Source organism: Zootermopsis nevadensis, unplaced genomic scaffold (assembly GCF_977971745.1).
Source record: "Zootermopsis nevadensis isolate Lab colony 2312 unplaced genomic scaffold, Znev_1.0 Znev_ptg000021l, whole genome shotgun sequence".
NCBI lineage: Eukaryota > Metazoa > Arthropoda > Insecta > Blattodea > Termopsidae > Zootermopsis > Zootermopsis nevadensis.
In genome coordinates this window covers 9,221,516-9,245,287 of record NW_028259153.1, presented here as the reverse complement: position 1 = coordinate 9,245,287, position 23,772 = coordinate 9,221,516, and the positions used below count along the sequence as shown (strand labels likewise).

The 23,772-nt window shown below is 37.4% G+C and overlaps 1 protein-coding gene across 2 annotated transcripts in view; it reads left to right on the top strand.

The window, feature by feature from the left end:
• The window catches only part of Megf8 (multiple EGF like domains 8), a 54,195-nt gene that overhangs the window by 15,019 nt on the left and 15,404 nt on the right, over positions 1-23,772 (top strand). For both annotated transcript variants that reach the window (XM_022073391.2, XM_087352978.1), the window contains exons 14-35: positions 1,008-1,199; positions 1,985-2,141; positions 3,365-3,509; positions 4,773-4,887; positions 5,852-6,122; positions 6,555-6,768; positions 7,624-7,815; positions 8,411-8,587; positions 9,245-9,433; positions 10,335-10,510; positions 10,869-11,080; positions 12,171-12,446; positions 13,058-13,195; positions 13,618-13,704; positions 14,114-14,297; positions 15,352-15,533; positions 17,673-17,814; positions 18,639-18,909; positions 19,354-19,504; positions 20,345-20,546; positions 21,713-21,921; positions 22,503-22,645. In XM_022073391.2, coding sequence (XP_021929083.2) covers positions 1,008-1,199; positions 1,985-2,141; positions 3,365-3,509; positions 4,773-4,887; positions 5,852-6,122; positions 6,555-6,768; positions 7,624-7,815; positions 8,411-8,587; positions 9,245-9,433; positions 10,335-10,510; positions 10,869-11,080; positions 12,171-12,446; positions 13,058-13,195; positions 13,618-13,704; positions 14,114-14,297; positions 15,352-15,533; positions 17,673-17,814; positions 18,639-18,909; positions 19,354-19,504; positions 20,345-20,546; positions 21,713-21,921; positions 22,503-22,645 — 4,025 coding nt within the window. The remainder of the gene's footprint in view (positions 1-1,007; positions 1,200-1,984; positions 2,142-3,364; positions 3,510-4,772; positions 4,888-5,851; positions 6,123-6,554; positions 6,769-7,623; positions 7,816-8,410; positions 8,588-9,244; positions 9,434-10,334; positions 10,511-10,868; positions 11,081-12,170; positions 12,447-13,057; positions 13,196-13,617; positions 13,705-14,113; positions 14,298-15,351; positions 15,534-17,672; positions 17,815-18,638; positions 18,910-19,353; positions 19,505-20,344; positions 20,547-21,712; positions 21,922-22,502; positions 22,646-23,772) is intronic.

Here is a 23,772-nt window from a genome sequence, read left to right as displayed (position 1 = left end):
GGCATCAGTAAGTCGAGGTCTGTGCTTTGATTTTATAATGTTCATGGCTGAACGGCCTTCATTATTCAGCATAACCTCTTTCCGTATCAACGCGAGCACCCAAAAAAAGCCATGGTGCCCATGGGCACCGCGTTGGGGACCACTGGTTTAAGATGTTACCCTATAACTTTCCCATGTAGATCTTTTGTAATCATTCCCAAACAAGTTTATCTTTATGTCAGATGTGGATAAGTTTATACTAGTGCATCGGGTGTTTTGATATGAATCTTGTGTGAAGTTTCACTCTGGTAGGAAGAATTATTGGAAATCTAGAAGAAAGTGTCTTGAGGTTCAAGTTTTTCACAGAAATTCTGTTAAAAAGTGCGTCAATAGAAACAGTTGGCATGGTAATTGGAAATCAGAATGTCAGCATTGGATGTTAACAGGAGGAACGTAGGTTGTTATCAGAGCTCAACATTTATTTCTGCCCATGTGAAAAAACAGTCCCCTTCTGAGCCAATGAGGAATATTTACATCTCCTGTAATTTAGATTAGTAAACTTTACCTTATGAGCCGGCATAGCTCAGTCATTATAGTGACTGGCTACGGACTGGGCGACCGGGGTTTGATCCCTGACGGGGGCAGAGGATTTTTCCTCTATCCTCTGCGTCCAGACCGGCTCTGGGGCCCACCCAGCCTCCTATCCAATGGGTACCGGGGTCCTTTCCCAGGGATAAAGCCGGCCGGTGCGTGATGCTGACCACTCACCCCCATCTAGTGCCGAGGTCAAGAATAAGTAGGAGCTATACCTCCACTCCCCCAAGTGCCTACATGGCATATAGTAGGACAGCTTTACTTTAAACTTTACCTTACAATGTTACTACAGTCTCACTATCACAGCAGCCGACCAACTGGAAAAGGCAGTGACTAATGCACTGTTCACACACAGTGAAATTGCCATGCCATGGCGTAGCTGTCAAAGTTTCTTCCTGTATAATGGAGTGTGTTCGATGAATGTGAACTTGCAGCAGATGGTTGCTAACTTGACAGCGGAGATGTCACAGTGTGTAATAGCCCATTGGCCGTCTGGCAAACCAGTTACGCTCACACCAGGCCGATACTTGGTGGACTTTGAATCTCGTACCACAAGAGGCCCATATGCCCCACATCACCAGTGCAAGATGGAGCTTCATCACAACAAGAGCTCTGAGAATGCCAAGGTATGAAAAAAAAAATTTTGTTCAGTACTTGGTTAATTTCTTATAGTTATAACATTTTAAAGTCATCGTGTTTTGTAAATATATTTTAAGTACTCTTCCAGGTTTTTCTGTTGTGCTGTATTGTGCTATTAATATATTTAGCAGATGTCACAGTTAGTGAACAGAATGCCCTCTTCATATATTCTGCCTGAAACACTTTATTTCAGCATGCTACTCAAACTGAATTACATTGAACTATCATTACAGAATTCTTCACATTAACATACTTTTTTAAAATAAATGTACATTTTTATTAAATATTTCAGTTTTAGATAATTTATTGTCATCAGTTTTATTATGATGTAGGAAAGTCTAAGAATCCTTATAAATAAACACATAAGAATTGATTTGTCAGGGAAATGATTTCACCAGTTAGTGCTGATCATTTTGTTAACTTCATTTTTCTAATCTAAATAGGAGTTCCTTCTTTAATTTATTTTGTGTTCAGTGTTTATTAAAACAAGTCAAGTCTCTCAGAAGTATGTAGTAGTGAGGTTTCAATGTAATGTGCAGTGGCCTTCATCTCTGTCCTGGAGTTCACATGCTATTGGGTATGAGATCTGAATCATATTTCAGAAGAAACTTCTTTCAACATACCATCATCAGCTGTCTGAGCAGACAAACAGACTAGAAATGTGTCAGTATTGTGTTTGACATGCTAATTTTTGTATCAGTTAACATTTATAATTTTAAAGCATAGTATTTTATGATAACTGTACAAAACTTTATTTTTCTCGATCTTGTAGGTGTTTACATTTGAATACCTAGAACCATATGAGAATGGATCATGCCATCAGTACACAAACTGCCTACACTGTTTGACTGATTCACTGTGTGGCTGGTGTGATTTGAACCAACGCTGTTATTCACGCCATCTTGATGAAATGGAAGTGTGCACTGCAGGTATGTATGTGTTTGTAATTAGTGCATTGTTTTTATGCAGATCAGTAGATGATTCAGTAACAGGCACAATTATACTTTTCATCTTCCATGACAAGTCTGTGACAAACATTGTGGTCTAGTGGTTAGCGGTTCTGCTTTGTATTTGAGAGGTCCCAAATTAAAATCTCAGTCTGAAGACTTCATGGCTTTCTCCAGTCTCTCCAGGCAAATACTGTGATAGTACTTCAAATTAGACCATGACCACTTCCTTCTACATCCTTTCCAGTTCATTGTTTTATTAATCATTATCTCATCTGATGCTATATAGTCGGAGCTGCTATAAGCATTGTTAAGTGAACTATAAATAAAATAAATAGACAGGTCTGTAGTTGTAAGATTTGAGGTTTTCATAGTGGTGAGTATGAAGATTTCTGTCTTCTGGGTTGTTGCGCTGTGTAGTCTGGTTAACATCGACCAGACTACACAGCGCAACAACCCAGAAGACAGAAATCTTCAGGTCTGTGGTTATCACCATCTCTTTGCCTTCTCATTTTTCTTCCTCTCAGCTCATTAGCAGCTTCAGTAGGTTGGCTCCACGTGTACTGTAAAACAGCCCTCCTCAAATAGTCTCTTCTTATAATAATGATGAGATGGTTTACAGATTGAGAACTACATCTGAGTGTGGTGTTGCATTGTTATGTCAAGTTTCCATAATTTCTTAAAGTTGTTGTCAGCCAATCCTGAGGTACCATAGAGATTCTTAGTAGTTCCAGCACTTTCCATATCGATGAAATGTAAGAATAGAAATATTGACTAATTGAACTCTAGTTAATAAAAGATGGAGAGCAGTAAATAACTTCTTCATGAGGTAAGTTAATGAGGTATTAGTGGCCCAATCTGGATGGAAATAACTGTGATGTTCGTGATAGAGCAGTAGTTAGCAGTTAAAATAGAAAGATTAAGAAAGTTTTAGCGTAAAGGACACTTGTTATGTGAAGTGACAAAGAAATTGATGGTATGTTCTGATAATAGTAGTGACATGCTAGTGATGATGCACCTGATGTAAATATAAGTACTAATGTTCTCTGGACATTCCTCTACACTGTAACATTTAACTGGATTGATACAGCATTTAGCTGTACTAAGATGTCTGTGCATTACTGTATAAGATGATGCTTTTCCTGTGTAATATTTAGAATTACTTATAAGAGTCCTTTTCAAGAGCATAATACTTTCTTGCACAGGATCAGACACAGATGAGTGGCATTACTTCACATTGCTCCCATTCAGTTGTGCTAATTGCTCCAACTACATTAGTTGTGAGAGCTGTGTTAGCAGTGGTCTCTGTGAGTGGTGGACTGAAGATGCTCGCTGTGCCAGAAGGGGGAGGTGAGTTTATTTTGGAGCTTTTCTGGTTTTAGGGATATACTGCCCGAATACAAATTTCACCATGAATAAGATAATGATTTCATCTGTCAGTATGTGTTAAGTAGGGTAATATACTTCCAAAATCTTAAATTTATGCTTTGTTCCCCAGATTGTGTCATAGTATAGCTTGTCTGTTATGTGACATTCATCTAACAGTTTGAAGACATTTAGATGCTCTTCACCTGCTATCTGATTTCAAAAGAAAATATGGGTTGAATCCAACACTGCACACTTGTTTTAGGGGTACATGACATCACTGTTAACATTATTTGTTGTATGTTTATTTTTATTGAAGCTCACGGGTTGGAGACTATAACAAGGAACCACAGTGATTCGAATAATAAAGTTGTTCAGCAGGAAGCTGGCTGATTTTGCCTTTCAGCATTCAGTTAGATTGCTTGAAGTGGGCTACTCTGTGTAGGCATGTATGTGCAACACAGATTTGATCATTCAGTGTTCTTAAATTTAATAAAAGAATCATTCAAGCTTCAAAGGTTACACCCCAGTGGTAACTACATGTATCATGTGCTGCAATGTTCAGTAACCCTACATTTTGCTTCAGAGTCTGTTTATGAATAAGGAGTGATTGTTTCTTTGTACAGTGTTAACTATTTGATCTTTGTACTGGAGATATGTGTTTTCTTTTTTGTAGGAACTGAATTTTTAAATGTTACTCATGTAAGCCTTTGTTTCAGAGGGTTAATGTCTCTGTTTAAAGTTTTTCCTTGTTTAATGTTCAATTTCAAATTACCATACTTAACTCATGTACAACACAGTTTTTTTTAATTAGGGTGTGTGTAATGCTTGAAACATATATTTAAAGGGATGAAGGAAATGGCTTTTGTTCCTTTTCCTCATACAGTAAAATGTTATTCAAAGCTTCTATTTACTTGTTAGTAACATGCAATTTTATTTAAATTGTGTAATCAATGAACAGTTCACTAACATGGTAGTATTATTCACTGTCACTACTGATACTGTTATCGCCATTATCAATGAACAAACAATGAATACTAACTCTGCCCACCTAATCTTCATACATCTCATACTACATAATCTTTTCTTTTTTCACAACTTATATTTTATTTATTTTGAAGTGTTTTATATATGAATACTTGATTTTTAATTTTCCAATCCAGAAATTAAGGTTGCATATTATACATGAGTAAATATGTTATTTTTTACCAAATGTGAATGTTACTGACACTGGATATTTGTGTGTAGGTCACAAAATGCTGTTGTGGAACTTTCCCAGTGCCCAGTACCTTGCTATCAGCGTGATAACTGCTCTCAGTGTCTTTATGACAGAGGTCGATGCGTTTGGTGTGAAGCAACACAGGTGTGACCCTTGCATTTACTTCAGCCTGTGTCAGAACTGCCAGTATTGTGAATTTTTATACAGCATTACAGAATTTTCCATACACCTAGGCTTTAGAATATGTCAGTCTCTGCAATTTTATGATTTTTTTCTTATGTGTTTTGCTTTATCTTTCAACATGGTTTAATTTTAATTTCAAAAGTTACAGTTTCTTCTTCATAGATGATTACATAGTATGCCAAAGCAAGTAAAATACTAAAAGTAAAATATTTTTTTTTCATGACTGGTATATGTCATCATTCCTTACAATGAAATCACTCTGCTGATTTCTTTTGCAGATGAAATCTTCATACAAAGATAACTGACAAAGAAGTTCTGTTCAACAGAAAAAGGACAGAGGGGACCATTATCTGGCAAAATTTTATTTGTTTCCATATTAATAATTTCTGCTTCCTAATTTATACTATTCACCTCATATTAATGTGTTAAATTTAAAGAGGATAAGGTGGACAGGAGATGTAGCACACATCGAGAGATGAGAAATTAGAAAAACAAAGTGAAAGATCATGTGGGAGACAGTATAAATTAATATGAAATCTCAAATTTGGCATAAGGTTGTCGACTGGATTCAGTTGTCTCAGGACAGGGTATGGTGATAGACCAGTAATGTCTTCCATATGAGTGACTTTCAGCTATTTGAGGAATTTCAGAAAATGATAAATATCCTTCTTCATCATTGTTGTATTGCAGTGAAAATGTGAACAAAAATTAATTCAGGACTACATAGTACCTTCATCTGTGATTACATAAAAGATGCTAATACTGAATTTTCTATTGTGTTTTGGAAATATTATTCAACTTTTCTCCACAAATTAAAATTGCAAAAATGCCAATCAAACTGAAATAAACTTGCTGTGTGACTTGATGCAGTATTTCTGAAGAATATATGGACCTTAAAACTGACCTGTGTTCTCATTGTCAACAGGAATGTTTTTCATTCTCTGTATATACATCTGAATATCAGTTTGGATTGTGTCGTGAGTGGATGGACCAGGCTAATACTCATCAGCAGCAACTTGGATTCAGTGCATCTAACAAGTCTGGCCTTATGCAAGTCAGCCAGCAGTGTAAATCATGTAGCCGCCATGCCAATTGCTCAAGTTGCTTGCAGAATCTAGGTTGTGGCTGGTGTTACAGTGTTGAGAACCCCATCCTTGGTCTCTGCGTGGAAGGCGATTTTAACCACCCACGAATTGGTAAGCAATACTCTTCGTCAGTCCTCTTAAATGTAGTATTTAATCTGTGAACTATACCTTTAAAATTTGTTCACGGGGTACACAAACATCCCCAAGACATTGCTGGTGCAAGCTAGTATTCCTTGCCACTTATGCCATAATTTATCATTATGGCCTTCTGCGTTAATGGTAGGTGTTCCGTTTTTGAGCTGGGAGCACCAGCTGGGGAGTTGCCATTACTTCCATTTATCGACTTGTAGCGTGAATGATAGCTGGTGGTAGCCTACAGATATTGTGAACTTCAGATCACCCTGGGTATACGTTCTCATGACTTTTCAGATGTGGAGGAAAATATAACAGTGAATCTTGCTTGTTTTCAGAGTAAGATTTGTGGAAAGGACATTTTCCTTTTTAACCATATCACAGAAAAACTAAGTTTATTCTTTTCTCTAGATTCGTGTACTCAGATGATAAATGACCATCATAACTTAACACTGTTGGCATCAGAAACAAGTTGGTCTTATGCGCAATGTCCTGATGTTGATGAATGTGATCTTGGTCTACATGACTGCCATCCTGAGGCTGTTTGTACAAACACTCATGGTTCCTATAGCTGCCAGTGTAAGCGTGGCTTTATTGGTGATGGAAAGATAACTTGCACCAAAACGTAAGTAATAGAAGGATATACGCATCGAGTTTATGGAGTTAATTTAAATAAAGGTTTCTTATAGTGGTGTGATTCAGTGTATATAATTGTTACTCTGTTGGACTTATACAGAGTAGGGTTTATTGTCCATCTGTGTGAACAGGAATACAAACAATAGAAGGGGACTGAAAATAAGAGAAAAAATTAAGATAAATTAGCTTGGGGAGATTCAAGATTAATCCTACAGCTGTGGTGCAAGAACTGGCCTGAGCCTGTAGGTTGTGTGAGGCTGAGATGCCACACCTTTATACATCCTACAGAAAAGAGTAACATGTCTGTCCCCTTCTACTTATTCCTCCTGAATAACTTCAAACTAACTGACATGCTTTGTATGAACATAATCTGGTAATGGTGTGACACTTTTAGGTTATACCTGATAGATCGTATTCTGAATCCGTAGTAGTATAAATCATGCACAAGACAGAATCACTAAATTTTGTGAATGCTAATTTATAGTTGCTGCTATCCCTATAAACATTAAGCCTTTTGAAGGAAAGTAGATGTTGTAAATTTGTTTCTTACTAAATTATTTCTCAATTTCCTGATTCTCTTGTGTCAAAAAAATTGACAGTGTCTCCTCAGGTGAACCATTTACAGTCACTGCAGAAACTCTTCACCAGGTCACATTAAACCTGAGGAAATAGTGATTGCATTGCTGAATTTGATGGACATTTCCAACACTTTTTATAATGTTATTTTTTTCTGATTTCAATGTAATTTATTTTTTGACAAATAGAACATGTGTCAGGAATGGGTTGCGTGACTTTTTGATCCCTCTATGTAATGATAGATTTTTTTTTTGTTGTTGTTGTACAGGTGTTATGACAAGTGTATCCATGGCTATTGTTTGGGTTCACCTGACTATGCCTGCAAGTGTGATCTTGGGTGGACAGGTGTAGACTGCGGGACCAACTGTGGTTGTCATAACCACTCCACTTGTACTCAGGGTGTAGGTATCTGTGATGAGTGTCAGAACTGGGCCACAGGAAAATACTGTCAATACTGTAGGTGAGTAGGATACAATATAACACAAAATATTTGTCTTTAGATTTTGTATTCTTCATGCTGTAGCATGAGTGAAGAACACCTAATGGGCCCATTTGTGTGTGTGCATCTCATGTTTTTAAGGAACTAGGCAATGTGCCTGACCAGGGTCATTTTTATAATTTTGTTACATAATTGTAACAGTGGCAACCAGTACAGCATTTGCATTGAAACATGAGACAACATATTAGTAGGCTTGGCAGTATAGTTTGATCATAGTATGTGTGAAATAATGCTGCCACAATTGAGAAGGTAAAAATCGAACTATTGATGACATACTATAATTACCAGTTCTTTTGTACTCAGGCGCCACTCATATAGTCTTGTAGTTGCTGTTTCAGGTGTATATTTCAAACCATTTTTGTCAAATGTGATTCCTATCTGACATGTTATATTGAGAACTAAGTTCAGCCAAGGATTGATAATTTCCCATTTTTGTTGTTTTGGTATTTATCAATAATTTTTATTTATATTTATTCCTGACTACAAATGGAGTCTGATGTACTCTAATTATGAAACATATCAAGGTAGATATTTTAACTCTGTAAATGTTTAACAGACCTGGCAGCTATGGGAATGCTACATCTGGTCGAGGTTGTCACGTTTGCAACTGTAATGGACATGGCAATGAAGCAAAAGGCATCTGTGACTTGCAGTCTGGAGTATGTTTCTGCCAAGATAATACAGAGGGAGACACATGCAACAGGTGCAAGAAGGGCTATTATGGAGATCCCAGGTGAGTCTGCAATAGAAGAGATTAGTTATATTGCTAAAAACTTTATTTTGATTGTATAACTCTTTTTAGGTGTTCTTTATACTTTAGCAAAGAACATCTTAAGGCTCATCAGTTTCTTTTGGTCTCTGTGTCTGCCTATTGTGTTTTTCAACAGTGGTTGGTGTTATGGGTCATTTTTCCTTTCAATGTTTTTGTTTTTGCTATTCTTATTCCTGCTGTTATTTATATTGCTATCCCAATTCTGATTGTTATTCTTAGTTCTGTTGTAATTGATGTTGATATTTCTATTATTGAAATTGTTATTGCTATTATTCCTGTTATTATTGTAATTTTTATTACACATTAGTGCAACAGTGGTTTAATATACAATTAGAATTTGAGGTTTTCACGGTGGCAAGATGTCTGCTTTCTGGATTGTAGCACTGTGTAATTAGGTAGAAGTTCCGGTTGGAGGTACGGATTAGCTCTATCTATTGGGCCCAACAGAGTAGGTACCTGAAGACAGAGATAGAGCCCCATCTCTGAGACGACATTTTCTATTTTATAATTTTACTAGACGATGGAAAATATCCAAGGAAATTTTTATTCATTCAAGCATTATATTTGTGTATTTGTGTTTCCAGCTGACACTTTTAATCTGTTTTCTTGTCTGTATAGGAATGGTGGCACATGTTATTATCAGTGTGTGTCACGAGGAATGTTGTCAGGTCTGGAACCACAGGGTCTTGGTAGCCGCTTAGGTCAGCTGACACCATGGGAGTCTCGCCTTGGTGCTCCACCCACAAGGGAGTGTTTGTGGATTGTAACACCTTATGATATATATAACAAATCCATTCCACATGATTGGTAAGCAATTTCATAGTAGTATTGTGCTTGTCCATATTACTTTGTTCTCTAAGATACTCTTGTCTGTCATGATCATCAAGCCGTCAAATTCTCTTTTGGATAACTGTGTTACAAAGTGAAATATTAGTAAAATAAACACCAAATCAGTGAATATCTGAAATGTACATGATATGTTTGATTACTCATCCATCTCCCTCTCTAAATATGTGAAATTATTTTCTTTATTACTGAATTCAAATTTAAATGGAACTTTAACTTTGAATCTAAACATAAGGTTCCTTGGCATATCATCAGTTAAGTAGTTAGGTTTTTCATGTGGCCAGCAAAATAAAAAATGTTAAAAACAATGATCTGGTTGCTTGCAACTTTTGTGTCATGTATCACCATTCTCTACTCCTTTACATAGAATGAAAAACAGTGCTGTGAACAAAAGGAAAAATTGTAAGATCAGTAAAAACAATAAGTTTACATTTCAAGTATCTAGCAGAAAGAATTAAAATTATAAGTAATCAGAAATTTAGCTGATATAAAAGAAACATTTTTTTTGCTGTGTTTATTATAAAGTAAGTATTACTTTGTTGAAACTATACTTTTTTTGTTTAATTTGAAACTGATGTTTTATTTATCCACATTTCATAAGAGAAGTTAATGAAAAATGAGAAACTGATGTATTCACTGGAGAGTCTTCCCTTTGCAGCATCTTTTAAAAATGGTAAAAATTACTCATTTCATAGAAACTTGCTGCCTCCTCCTTGATGGTCAAGGAAGGAAACAAAAAGAAAAATCTGTAACTTTTATGTTTCTGACTCTGTAGAAGATTCTGTACTGAATATGAATTGCCATAAAACCTCAGAGTGTATGATCATAAAGACATCAACAAAGTGTTCTGTGCATTTGACAGTACTATTCAATTTACAATCCATGAGGACATCAACATCACCTGCCAAGAGAACAGTGTTTATGTGTATGATGGGCTGCCAGATTTTGTGTCAGCTACAAATAGCCACCAGAGTCATGTGTTGGGTGTGTTCTGCAGTGTGGACGCCACTTACCCAGTGACTGTGGAAGCCAAGTCTGGTGAGGCCAAAACCCGGTTAGATCCAAGTTAACTGTTCTGCTTCTGTTTTAAGTTTTAATTCTGATTGTTGTATGCCAGGAGAATGAATATTACGAAAATGTGTTAATATTTATTTCACAGTCCATTCTTTCAAGATATCTATTCTTATATGTGGTTAAAATGCATTCAGTTTGTCATTTTAATTTGATCATGTAGCCAATAATCTCTCTCAGTTAACATGTCTCATTCCATTGTGTCATACAAAGCATGTTTCTTTAAGAATGCCTAAATAGCAGTGTTTAAAATAGGATTTCAGATTTTCACAGCTGTGAATATGAAGATGACTCAGTTACCTGAGTAATGATTGTTAAATTTCAGGTGTTCTAACTGTATACTACAAACAAGGAGATCTGTCTGAGGGTTTCAATGCAAGTTATAAAGTTCTAAGTTGCCCAGAAAATTGCCCAGCTAACCATGCTTGTCGTAGTGGGCAGTGTATATGTGCAGATGGCTGGACAGGGACCAATTGCTCCATTGAAATGTGCCCTAACAACTGTAGCAGCGACAAGAAACAAGGATTGTGTGACAAAGTAAGTAATTTTTTGTCTGTGTATCATCAGTGATGCACTAAACACACCTGAACCTCAAACTTTCAGATCATGCATAACTTGTATTTCGGTTACTTTGACAAAACTAATATTGCAGAATATGGGATAATGTTTTTCTGTAAGCTATGCCACTCTCTCGCCTCTGATAAGTAAAACGTTGTATGAATATATAGAATAGTCGGCCACCATTGTCATTTGAAGCTCACTTTAAGCTGTGTGGCTTATTTAATTACCATCCTCCTAACATTATGAATTCCTTCGGTACTGCCGAAGTGGGCAGAAATTGGAAAGTTTCAGTAGTCATAAATGGAGGCATTACTTACAGTAAGAACATTTCATAGTACTGATTTTGGAATATATTTTTTTCTATGTAAATGGCTCTGGTACAGATTGAAATAGTTCATACTTGAAGCAAATTGATGGCAAGAATGGATGGTTACATGAATATTTTCCCATTTGTGTATGAGAAGTTTATTATTGTTACATCATAAATCATTGCTGTTATGGGGCTGAAGGTGGCAGTTGCCTTAATTTAGTCACAACTTTATCCTGAGTCCATTCAGGGAGAAAAGGATAGATTTAAGCCACAGTTAACACCTGTAGTTTGTAACTTTGCTAACATAATTCTGTCTGCCATTAAAACTGGTGATTCTGTGGCTACTGCTCAGACTTTTCATCATGCAGGCCTGCGGTCAAGGATCGACTATTCTTGATAGATTTTTATTATGAACAAGGTTGTTATTCCCGTGATCTGTCCATTAATATAGAAGCTGAACAAATGTAATTAATACATGATATGAAATAATCAACTGTTAATTAATGAATCACTCAGTCAGCTGAAATAATATGTAGCTTTTATTTGAAGTGAACCTAGTATATTTAATTTCTTTCTTCAGAGGCATTATGTGAAAGGATAGCAATTTAAGATAAGGTACTTTTATTTTTTCCCAATACACTACAATTGACTTCTACACTATTTTTCTAAAGACACATCTTTATAATCTTTTAGCCAAATACTGAATATTAAACTTTGAAGCAGAAAGTTGACAGTATTAAATATGTATGTTGTCAGAAATATGGCCGCTGTCTCTGTTCCTCTGGATTTGGTGGTGAGGACTGTTCAGTGACTCTACACGGTTCACAGCTGGTATTTACCCAGCTTTTTGATGCAGCTCGACTCCCCACTGACAGTCAGGTTGACCATCTACGCAAACAATTGCCCCGCTTCGGTCACAGCCTAGTTGTTGACACCCGTGGCTCACTCTGGATGTTTGGAGGTTTCTCTTTAACAAATGGACCTCTGAATGACATCCGACTTTTTGACACAAAGAATGGCTCTTGGATGCCGGTACAGTATAAAAATTTTAATTTATAGTTTATAGGACATAAAGTACTTTAGCCCTGAAACAAAATTTTCGCTGGATGTTATTAGAAGTTTTCTGTGTGTGCAGGACATCTTACATACTTATCTACTTTCCATGGTATGTTTAAAGGTCTTCACATATATTGCATGTGCAGTCATAACTGAATTTTATATACCATATTATGTAAAAAAACACTGACATAATATAGTTCAGATATTAATGCAAACCATTTTCATGTTGCAAGATGCCAAATTCTGGAACATATGTGGTTGTAGCATAAATAAATGAAGAATATCACATTCAAAGCTTAAGACATTCTGTATTTTGTAAACTTATATTCATGCTTTGGTGCTTCAGTAAATTCATGTAAACTTAATTTTTATTTCTTAAAAATTATGCCGTTTGGATTATTGTTGTAGATAAATCAACATGACCCAGATAACATAGTTTTGCAGAGAATGTAAAAGTTGTCTTCTTATTTAATGAAAGTAGGTGAACAAAGATTGTAATCACTTTGATACATAGAATTTTGGGTTGCCTGTGAGGGCAGCGATATGAATTTAACAAGACTCACAGTTGTGACTGTTGTCTTTAGGTCACAGTGGACTCAACAGGAAGCATGCCCCAGGTTCGCTACTTTCATGCAGCAGAGATAGTTAATTCTCGCCGAGAAATCTATGTATATGGTGGTCTTTCTCAAATTTGTCATGGAGATGATAAGTGCACCTCACAGGTATGTAGTATCTGCAGTAGGATATTTATCTTAAAGTCATACCGCAGATTAGGGGTGACAGAACAGTGCCAAAGAGAGTATGCTTTTCTTTTAATACTATGTTGTCTGTCTAATCCCTTGGATTGTATGTAGTGTTGACTGGAATAACATTCACTGTAGACTTCTTTGCAGCAATTAAAATTGTCTATTCACTAGATTAATTTATATTTAAGTCTTGCATTTAAATCTTATCACTGTAGTGTTACACAGATTAAGTTAAAATTTGTGTGTAGTCTATCAGGAATGAAACAATATTCTTTATTTCAAAAGCAAAATATTGTAAGTTAATACAAAGACATTTTACTGTAATACATGTCAAGCAAGATATCAAAGAATTTTAATTATTGATAATATAGTCTGACTCTTTTGTATGTTGACACCAGAGGGAGGAGATTGGTGGCCAGACAAACAATACGCTTGATGACTTCTGGAAGTTCAATCATAAGAATCAAAAATGGGTTGAAATCAAGGTTTGTATGCACTACTGCTCTTGCATAACAAGAATTCAAGAATTATTTTGAGAGATTTGAGGTTTTCATGGTGGTGAGGTTGTTGTTGATTATGACCTCCTGGGTTTTGGCACCATGTAGACTTGGCAATATATGGCAACTTTTCAGAGAAACTTACTGCTGCCTCTTTGGGCCTGAAGTTCTATTGCTGGAAGTAGAATTTATGTACGTTAGGAGGAAGGGAGGGCTGAAGGAATAGACCAATCAGGGATGAGAAATGAGAGGGAGGTAGAGCTGGACCAATAGGGAGTCTCCAAGCAGGCATCAGAGGGAACATAGCCTAAATTAAATATTAAAGTTGATTTGTGTGTGTGGACATGTAGAATTCTTCCAGAAGTAAAATTACATGAGACTTTGTACTGTTTGACAGAAAAAGAAACGGCCACCTCCTCTGGCTGGGCACACACTGACTCTTCATCGAGGTGATGAGTCAGAGAGCTTGGTGCTAATTGGAGGATTCAGTCCACGCTATGGCTTCTTGGAAACTGTGTGGGAGTTTGATTTGGAAAGAGAACTTTGGGATATTCTAAATACTACAGGCAATGACCCACTTGGTAAGTCGGTGAGACTGACTTTGTCTTTAAGGTTTTTGCTCCAGTAGTCAAGCTTTGTGCAGTGCCTGTTATTATTTTATGTTAAAATGGTTCAATAGTACCAGTTGACTGTTCAAACTAGCTGTGTTATCATGTTTACAGCAGGCATTGTATATCAAACAATATATTCCATTTTTAAACCGGATTGATTGAATCATCTGGTAATATAGTGATGGACCTTCAGACTCTATAAAAGGTAAGATATTTTTGACTGCCTGAGAAATTACTAGCTTTTCAAGGATGCTACTCCATGGTGTGTTTAGTTCAGTTAGTTGGTAAGATGATTAATCAAGGCAGTTGGTTACTGGTACATGTAACATGATGGAGGAATGAGAAATACCTACAGAATTTTAATTAGAAACCTCAAAAGAAGAGACCACTTAGAAAAATTATGCATAGATCTTCTTCTATGGCTCTCCGGTCCGTATTCGGTCCATGGCCTCCTCAGTTCTCCTCTTCCATTCGGTCCTCTGTTGGGTCCGTCTGTCCGAGGCTTTGATTGAGGTTTTGAAACATCTTCCTTTTTATGGTGCAAGGTTGTTAGCCTTGCGACCAACCCCCAACCTGGAGGTCCAGGGTCCCTGTCTTAGTCTGACCTCTCCCCCTCGACCAATCTGGCTAGGGAGGCCCTACCAGTAGCTATGCTACCGCCAGCATAGCTCTTGGAGTCACAGAGGTACTCAAGCCCCACCACCATGACAAGGTGCCATTAAGTGGGGATTATGCATAGATGGGAGGATAATAATAAATTGGATCTTAGCAAAATAGTATGTGGACTGAATTCAACTGTTTTGAGCTTTTGTGAACATGGCACTGAACGTTCAGGTTTCATAAAAGCAGGGAATATTTTAAGAGACTGACCTTACATCATGGAGTTTGTCAGGCAGTTAATACTGGTGATGAGAAGAGTTGAGTTCAGAGTATCACATGGACTGGCTTCTTAGTTGATAATGTATATGTTGGAAGGGTATTGCCTTATATGTCAATAAATATGACGTGCTCTTTGCTGTTCCAGGTGTCTATGGACATAGCACTGTGTATCATGCCCCCTCCCAGAGCTTCTACGTGTTTGGGGGCTACATGTATGGCATCAACCGGACCTTCATCTCCAACAAGCTGTATGCGTTTCATTATCCGACTCGTTTCTGGTCCATTCTGCCCACATTTGAAGAGTACAATCCCCCAAGACTTCATCTGGTTTGTATTTATAGCTTGTGTCACAGGTGATATGCATTTAAATTTGCGTTGCCAGTTTTTTTGGCTTATGTGGTTAAGGTGACTTTGAGTTGGTTGGCTGATGTGATATGCAGTAGCATTATAACCTTGCCTTCCAGCATTATGTGTAGATTTACTTTGGGATTTCCCATTTTCGAGGGGTTAAAAGGCGTCAGAGCTGTGAAACTTGTGTAGTGTAAGTTCATTATGAATACAATATAAATTTATGATCTGATTATCAGGCTTAGGACAGAGTTCTGTCACAGGATTCATTTTTTGCAGTACTGACTGTTTGATTTTTCTTATACTGAGAAGGTAGTTAATATTGAAGATGGCTGTTTTCTCAGTTGTTGCGTGATGTAGTCTGCTTGTTTCAGAGATGCTGCCTCCATCATCAGGGCATTATTCATCACCCTGGTGATGGAAGCAGCAAGCATGTGTGAAACATCGCTGAATTTCTACCAGACTGCATGGTGATACAACCCATAAGACAACTATCTTCATACTCATTACCATGAGAACCTGAAATCTCACAAGGTTTATTATGATTTATTTTCCATCTTCTTCCCATCTCATTAATCACAATTGTCATGACATTTTTCATTTGATATTAAATAAAAAATTTCAATTGACAATGTAATACAGTGGTCCCCAACCTGTTTGTGCCTACGGGCACATTTGAGAGTTTATGAGATCGTGGCAGTCACCAACCAATTAACAAAGCCAAATTTTCATTTCTCTGGACAAATAAGATATGGACACCAAATAATACACAAAACAACACAACGTTTAATGATACAAGAAACCACGCAATCAAAAATACAATTATTATTACTCAAGTGGGAAGTTAGTGTGATGTTTGGCGCTTCATTTCATCGGCCAGTTTTTCAAATTTGGGAGTGTAGGATGATGTTGCTGCTCGCAAACAATAGTTAAGATGGGCATCAGTAAGTCGAGATCTGCGCTTTGATTTTATAATGTTCATGGTTGAACGGCCTTCATTATTCAGTACGAGGTGCGATCGGAAAGTTTCAAGACTGCGCCTATAAAAACCCGTACACTTATCTCAGGTATTAAATTCATCCATCACCCTCGAAGTAGTTCCCCTGGGAGTGAACACAACGATCCCAGCGCCGCTGCCAAGCCTGGAAGCATCCCTGGAAATCTTTCTTTGTCAGCCTGTCAAGCACCATCTGCGATTCTGCCTGAATCTCTTCTATCATCTCAAATCTCCTTCCCTTTAGCTGAATTTTCATCTTTGGGAAGAGGAAGAAGTCACACGGAGCTAAATCCGGTGAATAAGGAGGGTGCGGGATGACGGCCATGGTGTTTGAGGCCAAAAACTGCCGAACTTTGAGGGCGGTATGCGCTGGCGCGTTGTCATGATGCGTCGCATGTGGAGTTCTTCCTTTAGAATCAGCTGACAGGTCCCATAGCCTATCCCAACAATGTCGCACAAGTCGTTGATGGTACAACGTCGATCTTCGTGAATGGCCTGCCGAATCTTCGTAACATTTTCGGGCGTTGTGCTTGAAGATGGTCGTCCAGAACGCTCGTCATCATCGACAGAGGTTCGGCCATTTTTAAAATGTGAATGCCACACAAAAGTTTGTGCACGACCCATTGCGGACTCCCCAAATGCTTGCTTTAGCATTTCATAGGTTTCCATAGCCGTTTTGGCGAGTCTTTGGCAAAATTTGATTTGTTCATGAAAATCCACCATTCCGAAATCGCAGGAGGGTCGGTGTAATGCACTACCAAAACGCCCGTTACTAGGAAACAAATGCTAATTCGATGATGCCGGCTGGCACACTGATTCACTATGAATGTAGGCCGCACTTCCTAGCGGCAGAAGCTCGTACTACATCCGGTTTGCCCTCTATTGACACAGTCTTGAAACTTTCCGATCGCACCTCGTATAACCTCTTTCCATAACAACGCGGGCACCCAAAAAAAAGCCTTGGCAGGCGCCATGGCACCCGCGGGCAACCACGTTGGGGACCATTGATGTAATACGTCATTAATCATATGTGGGTTAGAGATTTTACACATGAAGTTTTAAAAAAATTCTCTTTTGTTAAAATGTGGACCAGGCTGTGTATATGTACCTTTTGTCTGCAGCCTGAAGCTCGATACTTACATTCTGCTATAACAACTGATGACTACATGCTTGTATTCGGTGGACGATCCCATTACAACACATCAAATTCCCTCATTGCATATACATACTCCTGCAATCAGTGGCTGAGGCTTCTTACAAATGGTCAGTATTTATTATTTTCTGTGCATGTATTGAAAGTAACAGTTAGTTCTGAGCAGAACTTTTTCTTTTGTACAGATTTTTAGTCCTACAGATCTAGTGTTTTTAATATTAAATAATGTAATTTTACATCCTAGCAATGAATACTATGCAGCTCATGAATTAAAGTTCTCAGCATGTGTGCAGAATTGAATCCAACTCAGGTCACATTTGCTTAGGTGTGTTTGCTACTCTGCAGAGTGCCTGTGAAGATTCCTTCATCTGTCTGTATGCATGAAACAACTAAAGAAGGGATAAAACAGTTCTGATGAAATTTGGTACTGGATAATTTTATGAAAAATTGTCAAGCTATTTCAGTTTCCATTTAGATACAACAATTTTAATATCCATTCATATAAGATTAAATATTTATTGGAGAAAAATATTTTTCATATGAAAGTTACAGAGGAAAGTTAAAGACACATTTCATGCCCAGTACACATTTTCTGTAAGTTTTACAGTTTTGGGGATTATTAAATTAAATTAATAGAAATTTGTGTTCTTGAATTTAAAATGTGGATGCAATAATATGGTATGTTTTGTAATAAAACGATTATTTTAACTGCACAGGTTGGCCCAGATTTAGCACTGGTTCACAAAATTCCATCGGTGTTTTATTTTTCTGTGAAGCAGGAAATGCTGTGAACAACTTTAGAGGAAGAAGAAGAAGAATATCAGCTGTGAGGGAAGAATAAGAATAATAGGAAAGTGTTAAGTGAGGGGCCTTTAGAATAAGGGCACAGGCAGGACTATAAAACAATGTGTGTCATATTTGAACTATTTTGCAGATGTGGAGATTGTTGGCTCACCTCCTCCTCCTACATATGCTCATGCTATGACACTAGACATGGAGACAGGAGCTATATTTGTGATTGGTGGCTTTGATGGTGGGATTCAGAGCCACGTGATGCGCATTGTATTGCCAAAGGACTTGTGCCGACTGTGGAAGGGCAAGAATAAGTGTCGTAAGTTCCTGGGGTGCAATCACTGTGACATTATGACAGAGCGTGGAGAGAACAGTACACTCTGCTACTCTAACTTGAGGACACATGAAGAGAGGTAAGTGAAATTGCATGTTTAAGGAGTGTCCTGTGTAGAATGGGTAGTATGTTGCTATACCATAAGTCATCTTTTCTTATTAATATTTTGCTCTGGTCTGTTACGTATAATTAGTACTATTCCAAATAGTACCGTATGGGCCATGTATACCAAATAGTAACTATGTAGCATTGAGGAGTTCTTTTGAAATGTAAATTTGTTTGCCAGTTTGTGCAGTGTATTTTTAACCATTTATTTTATCATGTTTCACTTCATATTTAATCACCAGTCTTATTATTTTTTCCATTTTGGTTATATGAAATGTTGCATAATTGTATGTAGTTGTGGGTTACTCTATATGTGATAAGTTGGAATTTGAACAGGAAGATTTCCCATCCTCTGAACTGAATAATAATGAGATAGTAATGGAAGTACATTATAGATTTATGCATTGTTTGTTTTCAGTTGTGACCTACGTGACCACAATGCTACACAAGTTAGCATAAATAATGGTGTGGTGTGTGATGCTAAGTGGTTGTCAAAAAGGAACTGTGCACAGTATACAACATGTACAGAATGTTTGGCAAAATGGCCCACTCACATTAATGAAGTACAGGTAACAATGTTCTCTCTATTTGAATTATGTGTACTGATCTTGATACATTTTTAAATAGTAGATAGTTTATATCTAATGATGCTACTGTGATTTTTTTCATATTCAGTTTGCATTTTTATATATACCTGTAAATTTGTCACACTATTCCTGTGGTCCAACATTCCCATTTTGTTAGAGAGGGAAGTTTTTGCAGTCACTATTTCAATGAGACTTGCTTTGTATAAAATTATTATACATGTTACTCTTCCGAATTGATATTCTTTTGTATGAGTTATTAACCAATTGTGCCATAAACAATAATATTAAACCTCTCACAGCATTAGAAATCCCTGACCCTGATTATTTAAGAGAGAGAAACATAAAGGTTATGACTCTGTGCTAATTTTGTACTTTTTGCCATGCCTGGACAAGAATATATGATATTTATATGCAACTGTTGTAATTCAGAGAAGTCTTCTCTTTGTTAGAGTTGAAACATTAGTCTGTTAAATTAGAAATCCAATAATTTAGTTTATATCAAATCCAAAACTTCTTGACGATGGTGAAGAGTCAATTGAATAAAATTTTTATTGGATATTATCCATCGTCTAGTAAATATAAAACGTAAAACGACGTTTCGGAGATGGGACTCTATCTCCGTCTTCAGGTTCCTATCTAGTGGGCCCAACTGAGTAGGAACCTGAAGACGGAGATAGAGTCCCATCTCCGAAACGTCGTTTTACGTTTTATATTTACTAGACGATGGATAATATCCAAGAAAAATTTTATTCAATTTAGTTCATTCTCTGTCAGAAGAGAAAAACACATAAAGGAACACAGACATGTAAATTTTTTGAGCAGGTATGTAAGTGGTGCTCAAATTGTGCACGAGGCCGCTGCATCCCCGAGGACAGTGAGTGTGAACGTGAGAACAAGTGTGGTGTTCGCCAGAGAACAGTGTCAGATGTGAGTCAGTGTACTGAGAGACAGTGCCCTGCATCAGACTGTGACAAATGTGTGGGTCTTGGCTCTTGTGTGTGGACACGTCAGGTTCTCCTCAGTCGTAAGTGTATCTTTTCATTATGGCCTAGATGGATTAGAATAAAATGTACAATTACAAGTACACCTACCTCCTTGTCTCTGACGGCAAAGTGGTCTACAAGCTTGGCAATATATGGGTCAAAGATGAAATTCTATGTACCTGCCATTTGACATAAATAAACAATTACGTCTAGTAAGAAATGTACTGCTTCTTATTTGTAGCATCTGTCAGGGCATTAATTTGTCAGATCTCAGATCATTTATCAGACTATTGCCCTTTCTCTGATTGTTAGATTGATAACGTGTTTTGTTTATGCTATTTGATGTCTCACACAGAGTTTTGGGGAGGGGAGGTATGTGTAATCACTGGAGACAGACATTAGAGGATGATGTTAAAATGGAACAGAATGAATTATGTTTTGTTTATATGTATTGGATTAAACTGACTAAGAATTGGGTTCATTGGTAATCTTTGTTGCTAAGAGTGTAGAGTGTTATGTATTGTGTTTCCTTTGTATGAGTGGGGGTCCGCAGTGGCCGCGCGGTCTGAGGCGTGGACATTGTGCCGCTTGGTCACTGGGACCGTGGGTTCGAATCCCACTCAAGCCATGGATGATTGTCGGCGTTTTTCTGTGTTGTGCTGTCCTGTGTACAGGTAGAGGCCTTGCGACAGGCCGATCCCTCGTCCAAGGAGTCCTACCAAAATGTCTATAGATCAAGCCAACGAAAAGTTGGGACCCGCAGTGTTTAGGCACTTAAAGAACGGGTCGTGCCCAGTATCCCAGTTATATGAGTGACTGTGTTTGTTGGTTTATCACTTAGTACAGATAATTATAAAAATATATGTAGGTACAGTAGAGCACAAATTATCTGTGGAATGGATTATCAATGGTCTCTGAGTGTTTCTAATATGTAAAACTCAGTCACTGATAGAACTCCATTCATGTATAATCTGTTTATATCCTAATTAATTTTTTACATCCTTTTGTATAAGTCATATTTAGTAGTAATATAACATCTGTTAGGTGAGTATATACTAAACCATTTTGCTGCTGAAGAACATGGGTGAGGCCCTTAACTCATGTTAAGTTCCATTATTGTAAAGGTCAGATTTTACCAGTATAGTTAAAGCAGCTAAACACAGATACTGAGAAAGATGGAGCCACTGTTACAAAATTATGTTTGCAGCTGAATTTTTGAAGATAGTAACTGGTGAGCCAATCTACGACTGGAACTGTGTCAGCAGTGAGATCTCCGAACGATCCAGCATCGAGATCAAGTCAGCTCAAGTTTGTCCAGATCGTTGCAGTATGAACCTAGATTGCCAGAGCTGTCTGCTGGCTCCAGGAGCTGAAGGTGGCTGGCATGAGTGCCGCTGGTCCATTCAGCTTGGAGAGGTTTGTGCATCATCTTATCCCGACCACTTCCTTATGATCCGTGTTGTAGAGATGGTAAACCTTTTGACTTCCTTGTGCCACACACATAATGTGAGATAGCAGTAATGGTCATGCCTGATATTATCTCACTGGCAAAAGGCAGAACTGAGTAGAAAACACAATGGAAAATTGAGAAGACACAAAAGAACCCACAAGACTTCTATACCCCCCCACCCAAAACACATAAACACAATGTAGCACACATACTAAGTAGCACTATGGAGTTTCCTGTTTGAGATGGTTTTGGACATGTTGAAAGAATGGATGAATGAACTTAAAATACCAGAAGGATTATTGGAAATGTAGATGAGTTGAAGAAGACCCAGGGGCAGAACATGCACATGATGGATAGGCTAAGTTAAGAGACCTGTAGACAGTAGTGGGTGAGACTGGGTGAATGAAGATGAAATTCAAAAATGGGCAGGTAGAGAGGTGCAGAGTAATATAATAGTCAACCCACAAGTGTGAAAGTGATTTAAAGAAGACATTGCACGCTACACAATGTATTCGTATATCATTCAGCTGTGGTTTATTATTTTCAGTGTATATCACCAAGTTATCAGCCTCTTTATTGTACTGGTGGAGTGTGTGGCTTGGTTCTGCGGGGTGGCAACACTGAACACTGTCCTGAACGCTGTTCCACATATAAGCAGTGTTCTACTTGTCTTCGACATGCTCATTGTGGGTAGGTAAGGAACTGTTTGGCAGGTTCATATTTTATGAAACTGCCTTACTACAGATTTTAATGTGTTACTACTTTCACCACTTAACTATGTGTGACTGGATTAATTCTGTGTTAGTGTGATTAATTCACATCTGGGTGGTTCTTGGGGCACTGTAGAGTCATCTGTTTTAACTGTGGTTTTCCTCGAGCCCTTTTTCTTTAGTTTTATGATAATTAATTTTAATCAAATAAATTACAGTGATGTTCTTTAACACAGTGCAGTCTCAATGTAATGAGAATTTACAAATTTTGATGATGATGATGATTTGGGTTTTGGCACTGTGTAGACTGTGCCAAAACTCAGAGAACATCATTATCCTCACTTCCAAGAATTTACAAAATTTGGGAGAGTGCCTATTCTAATGGGTACTCATAAAAATTCATACAAATGTGGTTTATGCAATGGGACAGCAAACAGGTGTTCACCAATGAAAATGTATTCTGCATGGCAGTGCTCACTCCACTGTTGCATATGCATTCTGATCATACTATCTACAACAGCTGACTGTAATTTTGGACGATAGTACTGAGCAGAGCATGTGCGGAGTGTGTCATACTAACCTATCTCCCTTCCTTCCAGCCCTCATTTTTAAGATGTCAAGATAAATCATGCGAACAGTACATTCTGGAATGTGGACTTTCTTCTCCTAGACTAGAGAGGTACTGAAGGTGAGTTAACGGTACATTTACGGACTGTAAGCTATAAATTGCTTCAGGAAGTACAGTCAGTGAAAAAAGTTTCAGAGCGAATGTGGTGGCTAGTCAGGAATCATGGTGAAAGTACCAGAAAAGCTATTGTTTCTACAACATTTTCCATGTATGAAACTTTAATAAATTCATGGTTCCAATTATGTTACTTACTATAATAAAGTTTTTGTTATCGGCCATACGCTTTCTATCATGGTTATACTACAGTTGGTTACATTTTATTACTATCAACACTTATTTGCTGTGTGTGTTGTATTTGTTTAGTCTTAATGTTTTGGTTGGTGATCCATTTGAGTGCTTTTCCTATGTAATAGTGTTTTGTAAGTTGGTTTCCACTATGCGAAGAAAGCTGAGATAACACTTCAAAAGTTTGTAAAGGA